General features: G+C 29.8%; 1 protein-coding gene across 1 annotated transcript; it reads left to right on the top strand.

Annotated features, from left to right (window-relative positions):
* The first annotated feature begins 271 nt into the window (after positions 1 to 271).
* On the top strand, positions 272 to 939 carry LOC127899375 (cytokinin riboside 5'-monophosphate phosphoribohydrolase LOG8-like). Its single transcript, XM_052432734.1, has 3 exons — positions 272 to 554; positions 615 to 689; positions 830 to 939. The coding sequence occupies exons 1-3, from the start codon at positions 272 to 274 to the stop codon at positions 937 to 939; spliced, it is 468 nt and encodes a 155-aa protein (XP_052288694.1).
* Positions 940 to 11085: the final 10146 nt, after the last annotated feature.

Genomic DNA, 11085 nt, shown 5'->3' with positions numbered 1-11085 from the left:
TCACAACTACCAATAAATATCCTTTTATTTTACTTTATTTTATCTTTTGCATTATTATTATTATTGTGTTTTTTTCTTTATTTTATCTAATCACTATTTGCTTTTTCTTTTCACTGTTTACCTTTGAATTATTAAGCTAAAAACTTCACGCGTCATTTGACAAACACACCACCCCATTTACAGATGTATATTATTATGTCCGTCACCAAGATCTTTAAATAAGAACTTCTTTTCAAGCACTCACAAATTGTTTCTTTTTAGAATTGTTCTAATGGCAGCAACTTCAAGCAGTCAACTTAACAACATTTGTGTACTTTCTGGATTTCGGTGTGGAAAGTATAAGGAGTTCATTCAGGCATTCGTAGATCTTGGTCGCACTATAGCAAAGAGAAAACTACATCTTGTATATGGAGGAGGTGTCCGAGGGTTATCAAAGCTTGTCTCTGAAGCTGCTTTCGTTCGAGCAAGCCAAGTGCTAGGCATCATTCCAAAAGCCTTAAAACCTTTAGGATGTCTACTAGACCCACCAACTGGAGAAGAGTTAGTTGTCTCAGGTATGCAAGAAAGAATATCTGAAATGTTGAATCATGCTGACGCTTTTATTTTCTTGCCAGGAGACCTTGCAACTTTGGAGGCGTTAATTACATTTGCTTCTTGGGCCCATTTGAATATCCATAAAAAACTCATCGGTTTGTTAAATGTTAATAATTTTTATGATGGCTTAATAACATTTCTTAATCATGCAATAAAAATTATTTCATTCCATCCTCAGCGAAAAAACTCTTCATTTGTGCTTCTACTGCTAATGAGTTACTTGATCTTTTGCAAGCTTGCAAACTAGAGCCAGATCCCATGACTTTGGCGTTGGATTGGGCAACTACTGACGATGGCAGTAACTCTCGTAAAAAGTGTAAATTAGATTTAACTCTCTGTCTGTAAATATTTCCAACAGCGGCCATGTGATATCTTCTAAACTCTACTCCTTTATTTAGACATTGAGGACAATGTCTCCTTCAGGTTGAGGGGAGGGAATAATTGATAATTGTGGAATGTCTCAGTCATAGTGATGTTTTTACTAATTTTTGTTGTAAAGACTAACTTTGGATAACAATTTGAGTCGAAGATGGCAGAATATAGAATATATAGTGTCTCTAGAAACGCATCTTCTTAATTTTTGTGTTTTCTTCTAAAAAACAATGTTGCTAACTTTTTGTTTTTAATCTTTTTCTCTTTTTCTCTTAATCATCTCCCTTAAGTTTCTGCAATCAGTCCCAATTTCTTTTTGTGTTTTCTTTATAAAAAAAAAGAGTTTTCTTTTTCAGTGTGATCTTTTAACATTGGATAACATGACAATTTTCAAATTTTGGTATTTGTATTATCTTTGGCCTTGAGTTATGTTACACTATGTTTTTCCTTTTGCGTGTTGAAACGCAAATTGAGAAATTGGATGAGTGAAATTGATTGAGCCATTTGGAGGAATGCCCATGTTATGAAAAGACCAAGCGAGTTTTTGAGTCTATTATCCTTGGAGAGTAACTTTGTTTGCCTATACAGCTTCACAATTTATTGTACAAGATCTCAATATTTTTTTAAAAAAAAATATTTGTTCAGCCGCATCTAAAAGTTCATTGAACTAGTGGATATGAAAGATTATATGGAACCCTAAAAGATGACAAAAGGTCATCTTTGATCCGTTTGAGTCTTTCTAGCCAACCCTATTATAAAGAATCAATAGTTAACCCCTTGGAGCCTTTGAAAAAAAAAAAAACTTTTTCTTTGGTAACCTATCATATTTTCCTACTCCAATGAGGAGTATCACCTTATGTTTTATGTTTTCCATCACTCAATTATGTTTAAAAATAGGGATGATTATGTATTCCTAATAATGGTGCTATAAAAAAGAAAAAAAAAGAAAGATGAAATGTATATATCAAAAAAAATCCAAGCAAAAAAAAAAAGCACCTCATAATCTCCAAAAAGTCCCCTATTTTTCAAACATATATTTTTGTTTTTCCTATTATTTTTTTTGTTAGCTATAACCCTAGCCTACGTTACGTCTTAATAAAAGTCCTTCTCGATTTTTGGGAACTATAATATGAAGTAAAAGCTGGTAATATGGACTAAAAGATGTGGTGATGTATAAAAGTAAAATAAATTTTGCTTGTAATTCATTGGACTTGAGATCATTTTATTTCTAAGTTGTGGGCATTATTTTTTATCTTGGTAAGAGTGTGTGATATTGTTTTATTATTCTCTCAAATTTACCATTTTTTTAGAGTGACAAATTAATTTGGGGTATATCTTCTTTTGAGAGAGTCACTCTTAATCGTGAGATTTTGGGGTTTGATGTATCATTCTTAAAAGTGACTTGATTAATGTAGCTCTGATGATTGATCATTTTACAGGATTTTACTGAACTGTTTTGAGCGGGTGTGATTTTCTTTAGGTTGAAGATAATGCTTATACTTTTATTTGATTGTTGTCATTAATCTGATGAAGGAGGTAAACACAATTTTTCAAAAAAAAAAAGATTTTCAATTTGGTTTTGAAATTTCTCTAAATTTTTATTGCTTAAATTGCTAGGGCCTAGTAATAAGCTGGTTGGGGGGTGTGATTGACACTAAAAAGTGTACATTTAATAAAGATACAATTATTAGTTTTTCACTTATTGTATCGATTAATGTGTTCATTATTTCTAAATTATTTTAATACGCCCCAAATATATTTTATGTTAAATTAATTCGTAATTTGTGTTAATTTTTATCTTGTAAATATTTTTCAGGAATAAAAATAGAATTAGAATTGAAAGCGGAAACAAAGAAGAACTACTGGAATAAAAAAGAACTACTGGAACAAAAATTGAAGAGATGTAATACTAAATAATAAATAAAATAAAATAAAAAAAGAAAAAAAAGAACAAAAGAACAAAAACATGTTGGTGATGGTCAGGAGGCGTGACAATTCAATATATATATATAATATAAAAATAAAATAAAATATTAATATTAATAAAATAAAATAAAAGAAGACGATTTCCTTGCCTATAAAAGGCAAGGGGATGCAGGCGAGATAGGGGGAAGCTGGAGCTGATTTTTCAAAAGCCGAGAGAACTAATTTGAGAGCTGAAGTCGAGACTGAAGATTTTCTTTCTTTCTTTCTTTTCTTTTCTTATTTCCATTTGTATCAATTTTCTTTGTAATATATTTCAAAAAGTTTATCAAATAAAAAGAGTGTTGTGTTTTCTTTCAATATGAGTAGCTAATTTTATTAAGCTGAGGTGAAAGGTGAAGCTCAATGTTTTAAACTATTTATTATTATTATTTTCTCAAATGAGTTTTTTTTAAGTTTATTTAATTCTTTTCTAATTATTTTTATGTCATGTTAATTTATAAATCTCACTGAATTTTATGGTATTTTGACATAATGTTGACACATTAATATAATGGGACACATTAGGTACCTTATTCTATATTTATCCACACACATAGAATTAAATGATATAATAATTAATTGGTAAAAGTGAGGCAAAATATAAATGAGAGAGTATTAAAATTATAGTTTGAATACAGAGAGTGGATCCTAAACCTTAGCTTATTTTTAAATCAATTTCAAATAATTTATTTGCCCCGCAATTAATTTTCTTAGTTTTACTAGATTTAAAACTCCATGTGGTTCGACCCCGGTCTCACCGGGTTATATTATAACTAGACACTCTTATACTTGAGAGTATTACACTTTTGAGTCGTGTCATTGACCTATTTTGTGTTATTTTGGATATGCAACTTTAAGAGTTAAACAGTCGTTTTAATGAGGTAAACACTGAATTACTTCTTTGCTTGGCTTGTTTATGTCCAAAAGATTCATTTGCAGCTTTCAATAAAGAAAAGTTATTGCGCCTTACTCAACTTGATGTTTACATAATGGATATGCAGTCTAGTGTTGAGTTTTCAAAATTAAATGGGATTGGTGATCTTGCACAGAAAATAGTTGAAACTAACAAGCACAATGTGTTTTCATTGGTCTATTTATTAGTCACATTAGCATTACTTCTACCAGTTACCACTGCCACTGTTGGGAGAGTTTTTTCAACTATGAATTGTATGAAGAATCGACTACGAAGTCGAATGGGAGATGAATGGTTGAATGATAACTTAGTTGTGTACATTGAAAAAGATGTATTTAATTGTATTAATAATGAAATTATTTTACAGCATTTTCAGCACATGAAATCCCGTCGAGGAATTCTCGATTAGAACAATTATAATAAGTTAATTTATATTACGCTTGTGACTCTATTTATTGTTATCTAAATTTTCAAAATTTATTATCAATTTATATTATATTGCGATTTTATGTGTTGTAATATAAATTCTCAAAATTATACTATATTTTTAATGTGCCCCAGATCAATTAAATTTCTGGCTATGTCCCTAGATCCAATGGTGCTGATTTTATTATTAAAAAAAGTTGTTCTCCCCTTTAAACTCAATCAGCCACCCAATGGAACAAGCGAGCCATGCTCTTACTCCTCTACTCATCACTCATGAAACCTCTCATTTAAACCAAAACTCTTCGTTATTGCACCAGAGTTTCAACAATCGTGTCCATAAATTCGCGAGCCCATGCTTTTGCAGGCAACCCCGTAAGATCCAAGACCCGTAAATCAACTGACCCATTTTCTCTGACCTCGGCTCTTGGCTACAGTGAGGGTGGGTTTTACTTAATTACTAGCTTCTACAACTCCCAATTGTGACCACTAGAAATTAAATCAGCAGTGAGTTGGCTGGTTGGCTGCAACGATCAGCTATTAGGTATCTAGGGTTTTTAATTTTTGCGCTATTCCTTCTCCTTTCTTTATTTCTTTTATTTTTCCATTTTCCCTTTTTATTTTTATTGTTTGTCATGGTATCTTTCTTTTCCCCTTTTTGGTTCTTTTTTTCAATTTTTTTTACTTTTAATTATCGGGGTGATAAAAAAAATCTAAATTACTGGTGTTATAAACTTTTTTTAATTACTGATTCAAAAAGAAATTACATAATTCAACAATTTTTTAATCCAATTTAATTTTTTTTAGTTACAAAATAGTGTTGTCACTCATAAGTACATTTTTCTATCATATCTTTTTGTCATAGAAGATTATTTCATATCCCAAAATATTAAATTTTGAAGAATTTCTTTTTTTTCTTAAATATATCTTTCTATGACTAATGTAATTTTTGTCACAAAAAAACTTGATTAAGACAGTTATTAATACGAAATAAATAAAAAATTTATTTGTCATAATATACAATATAAATCATGACAAAATTATTAGGTACTATTTTCTAGTTTAGTCACCACAGGTAATTATTTGTGACAGCAAAATGTAGTCTCTAAATTAGTGGAAATCAAAACAGCTAGGGTGACTGATAGTTTGTCTCAATAAACATTTTTTGGTTACGAAATAGTGTGGTTGCTTATAATTATATTTTGCAACCAAATGTTTTGTCACAAAAAATTATGTAACGTCCCAAATTACTTATTTTGAATGTAATTATTTGGTGCTTAAAAAATTGTATCTTTTTGTGACTAATCTTTTGTTTGTCGTAAAAAATTTAATATAAGGACTAATTAATGCGTCTCAAAAAGAGAATTGTTGGTTGTAAAATATAACTTTAGTCAAGACGAGACTATTAGCTACGATTTCAAAAGTTTGTCACTATAACTACTATTTCGTGACCAGATTTTCAAATGTCACGAAAAAAAATTTGTGTTAAAAGGTCTAATTTCTTGTAGTGTTTTCAACTATTCAAAACATCACAAACAAACCCATATTTTCCAACATTATTAATACACACAACTTCACTAATTCCTAACGTACATTGGTATATTTAGTTCAAGTACATGTTAGGAAGTCAATTCTTCCAAACATCATCAATATTCTTCATAACAACGCTAATTTCTAACATCATATGTTTTGACTAGCTCATAACTTGACAAATCAGATAATAAAGTCTGAAAGTCACAAACAACATGCATCTTCTTCAACACTACACAAACAAACTAATTTCATATTTTAATGAACAACTCAATGCTAGCAGTTTCTCCAACACTTCAACAAGCCTATTTTCATTTTCAAACAATATAAAATGCTCAATTTATGATTAAAATAAAATAAAACTCTAATTTTATTTAAAATAAAATACATATTAAAAAAATCAAGTCCATAACTTTTTCAAAGACTAACCTTTTTTCGATTCAATTTAGTGACAGTCATGTCTGACGCTGGACACTAGATTCTTACCTGCAGTCATCTTTAAGCCACCACTGATGCTTTTCTCATTAATAAATCTAAGCTAAACTTGTAGGATATGGCGATCAAAATTTGATTTTTCTTTCATTTTCAAAGCATTTAGTGATAGAGAAGCATTTTTTGTGCTTCGTTTGATTGAAAGAGAAAATGGTTTTATGATGAGTTAGGTTGATGAAAGAAAATAAGCATTCTAATATTCAGTGTAACTAATTTTCATCAAGATCTTTTAGTGTTTCAGTGGGTATGTATCTTGAAAGGCCTTTGCTATAATACATGCATGTATCACATACATGTAAGGAATAAATTTTTTTTAAAAAAAAAAGATTGCCATTGTTTGGCTACCACTTGGCAGCCAAACATTTAAAAAAGGAAAAAATACTTGGGGCAACGTTAAAGAGCAACCAGTTGCTCCTTAAACCATTTAAAAATTATGAAATAATATAATAAATAAAATAATAATTATTTTAATAATAAAGGCCAGATAACAATAAAAAATCAGTTTTATAATAATAAAAAATTAGTTTTAAGTTTAATGGTACTAGTATCAAGTTAATGGTAGGTATTTCATGTTTGTTGATCTATTAATTGCATGATTTTCATAATTGCAAGTTAATGATCCCAAGTTTCACACTCATTGCCCTCAATTTCAATTTCATTTGGTTTCAAGTTTAATGGTCCCAATATCAAGTTAACGGTAGGTGTTTCGTGTTTATTGGTCTATTAATTATAGGATTTTCAGGGTTGCAAATTAATGATCCCAAGTTTCATGTTCATTGTCCTAACTTTCAAGTTTCTTTGGTTTCACGTATAATGGTCCCAATATCAAGTTAATGCTCGGTGTTCCATTTTTATTGGTGCATTAATTGCATGATTTTCAAGGTTTCAAGTTAATGAACCCAAGTTTCATGTTCGTTGCTCTAAGTTTCAAGTTACTTTAGTTTCAAGTTTAATGGTCCTAATATCAAGATTAATGGTAGTTGTTTCATATTTATTGGTCCATAATTTGTATGACTCTTAGGATTGCAAGTTTATGATCCCAAGTTTCATGTTCATTGCCCACAGTTTGAAGTTCCTTTGGTTTCAAGTTTAATGGTCCCAGTATCAAGTTAACGATAGGTGTTTCATGTTTATTGGTCTATTAATTGCATGATTTCCAGGGTTGCAAGTTAATGATTCCAAGTTTCATGTTCATTGCCCTCATTTTAAAGTTCATTTGATTTCAAGTTTAATGGTCCCAGTATCAAGTTAATGATAGGTGTTTCGTGTTTATTGGTCCATTAATTGCATGATTTCCAAGGTTGTAAGTTAATGATCCCAAGTTTCATTTTCATTGCCCTCAGTTTCAAGTTCTTTTGGTTTTAAGCTTAATGGTCCCAATATCAAGTTAACGATAGGTGTTTCGTGTTTATTGGCCCATTAATTGCATGATTTCCGGGGTTGCAAATTAATGATCCCAAGTTTCATGTTCATTGTTCTCAGTTTCAAGTTCCTTTGGTTTCAAGCTTAATGGTCCCAATATCAAGTTAACGGTAGGTGTTTCGTGTTTATTGATCCATTAATTACAGGATTTTCAAGGTTGCAAGTTAATGATCCCAAGTTTCATGTTCATTGTCCTCAATTTCAAGTTCCTTTAGTTTCAAGTTAAATGGTCCCAATATCAAATTAACGATAGGCGTTTCGTGTTTATTGGTCCATTAATTGCAGGATTTTCAAGGTTGCAAGTTAATGATCCTAACTTTCATGTTCATTGTCCCAAGTTTCAAATTCCTTTAGTTTCAAGTTTAATGGTCCCAATATCAAGTTAATGTTAGGTGTTTCATATTTATCGGTCCATTAATTGCATGATTTTCGGGGTTTCAAGTTAATGAACCCAAGTTTCATGTTCATTGCCCAAAGTTTCAAGTTACTTTGATTTCAAGTTTAATGGTCCTAATATTAAGATTAATAGTATGTGTTTCATATTTATTAGTCCAAAGTTTCAAGTTATCGGTTTTACAGGTTTCCATTTCTTGCAAAAAAAATTTATTAACACTAAGATGAATCTCAGCCATTGGATCCACTCTATTTAATCCAACAATAAATTTTTATGCATGTATGAGATACTTGCATGTACTATAGTTGCCCCCATCTTCAAAGCAGTTCTTTGCTTACTTTAATTTTAAATGCACTTTTACTAATTTACCCTCTTATATTGACTATATACGAAACTGTGTACAAATGGCAGGGGATGTCTCTGTAATTAGGGTCATACTTTCTATTAAAATTTCAACAAACCAAACCTCAGAGGAGATCCCTAAAAATTATTCATCTTTTAAAATTAAATTCTTCTTTTAGAATTGCAAATAACTCAATAATTAAAATGAAATGAAGCAAACTTAATTTTTTTCATCCAAAGCAATATAATCAAGTAATTAAAACTATGTACAAAAATATGTAGGTGTTACATAATACTTTCAAAATGTGCAGATGTTACAAAATACCTTCATAAACAGCCACAATTTCCCTCCAAGAGCAAATATTTAAGCAAGATTAAAAGTGTTTCAAAATCCTGTCTAACAAATGAATGGACAAGTAGATTTATAATTGCATCAATTGTTATTCACCAAGGTCTTGTTTGTTTAAAGTTGTGTGGCAACTAGACCGTCAAAGCTCAATTACAAAAGTGTTTGGTAACACTTACTAGTTGGGATTTGCTAGCCTGACTAATTGTTTTAAATTGTTCTACATTCTCCTTGTACACATTAAAGGCAAAAGAATAATAATAATAATCTTCTAATAAAGAATCCATAATTTTAATAAAATGAAGACCAAATTGAAGAGTAGAGAAAATCTGAATTTCAGTATAATGATATTTGTGGTTTAGTAAATCAAAATTCCTTTTTTAATCTTTTATTTTGGTTATTATTTTAATAAAATGAGGACTATCTCACTAGAAGGAGACTAAATAAATAGAGTTTTACATCAAATAAAAAATATTAGAGTTAATTAAGGGGGAGTCCGATCACAACTTTCTAATTTAGTGATCAAAATTTATAATATTTAGGAATAATTTAATTAATTTTCAATTTAATTTAATTTGGTTGCCTATTTAGAGTTTAATTTTTTGAGAATAGCTTATTTAAGTTGCATTCCTAGTTTAGGTATTGGTCTTATTAAAATAGGTTTTCTAATCAAATTAAGATAAGATATAGTTAATATAAATAAGTTTCTTTTGTAGTTTTTACAAAGATGCCTTGATTATTTGTTATTCATTATTTCTTAAAATAAACTCTTGATTAGTTCGAGTCTTATTATTTCTTGGCATTATGAGGAATCAACAAATTTTAACACCTAAATTCCTGGGTATTCTTAGAATTAACATGAATTTAGTTTATTTCTTTATTATGATATTCTCAAGAATCAATGGAGTATTGAAAATATTCCTTTCTATTTATTCTGATATTCTCAAGAATCAATGGAGCATTGAAAATTTTCCCATCTATCTATCACCCTACATCTTTTATCCCTCCACTGGAATATTTTATCCTTCCACTATATCAATTTCACTGTAGAGCGTTCTTTTGTAAAACTGTGGTGCATCAATTTAATATCAAAGTTAAAAGCTTGGATCATAATTGTTCGTAGTTGTGACAACCATCCATACCATTTTACTTTTGTTATTTTCGATTTGCTTTATTTCATTAAAAAAAGTCAAGGGATTTGCTTTATTTCATTAAAGAAAAAAAAAAGTCAAGGTCCAGTCAAACCCTAGCTACCCCAAGCCCACCACAGTCGCTACCATTCGCATCCACGCCTTCTTTGGAATTAACTCTTGGTTTGAGTTTTAGTCTTGTTATTTCTCGGTATTTTGCGGTGTTAACAAGTTTTTACCACCTAGATCCGCATGTATTCTTAAAATCAATATAGATTTAGATTATTTCTTTATTCCGATATTCTCAAGAATTAATGAAGTTTTGAAAATATTCCTAACTATCTATGACCCTACATCTTTTATCCCTCTACTACATTATTTTATTCTTTCGCTACGTCAATTTCACTAAAGTACGTTCTTTTCTAGAACTACATTGCATCATTTAGAGTATAATTTTATGCTTTTAATACTATATTTGCAACAAGCGATCCAAAGTAGCTTGAAGAAGATGATTAAAGAACTTTTTCAATAAAAATGGATCTTGTAATAAAATATGATCCAAGCAGCAAAATTCTATGGTCATAGGCTCACAACGTAGAGAATGAAATTTTCCAATAAGTGATCCAAAGCAGTTTGAGGAATTTTTTTAATAAACAGGGATATTGCCATACAGTAGGGATCCCTCAAATATTGACAAAAAAAACAAAACTTTTATGATTGCATTCACAATGATGAAAGTTCCAACAGGTGATTTGATAGTAGCTTCATGCAAATGCTAGAAAAGAAATTTCAATACAACAGGAGCATCATCATAAAATAGGGATACCCTTAAATACAGATTTCTTAAAGATTAATCTCAGTAATTTGGTCAATAAATCAATTCAGGGTACCAAACCCTACAGTGATTGTAGATATCTGCCATCCTAACATAGTGAGTTGTTCAATCAAATCAGTAATGGCACTGTATCAGTAATTAACTATGGGTAGTAACACCTTAAATACAGATTTCAGGATGATTCAATAATATTTCAATAGGAAGCCTTCTTATAAGACATTAAATTAATTACTTTTAAATGATTTTATTAATAGAATATGTTCAAATATTTTACTTAAAACAATTAGTGGAAAACAAGTATTTTTCTGTACATAAACAATTGTAAGA

The sequence above is a fragment of the Citrus sinensis genome, chromosome 8 (genome assembly GCF_022201045.2).
Source record: "Citrus sinensis cultivar Valencia sweet orange chromosome 8, DVS_A1.0, whole genome shotgun sequence".
Taxonomy (NCBI): Eukaryota; Viridiplantae; Streptophyta; class Magnoliopsida; order Sapindales; family Rutaceae; genus Citrus; species Citrus sinensis.
Note: the sequence above shows the minus strand (reverse complement) of the source record. Positions and strands in the feature narration are given on the sequence as shown.

Coding starts and splice junctions, on each gene's coding strand:
- LOC127899375 (XM_052432734.1), top strand. CDS start 272: ATGGCAGCAACTTCAAGCAGTCAACTTAACAACATTTGTGTACTTTCT. Junction 555..614: donor AGAAGAGTTAGTTGTCTCAG/GTATGCAAGAAA, acceptor TTTTCTTGCCAG/GAGACCTTGCAACTTTGGAG. Junction 690..829: donor TATCCATAAAAAACTCATCG/GTTTGTTAAATG, acceptor ATCTTTTGCAAG/CTTGCAAACTAGAGCCAGAT.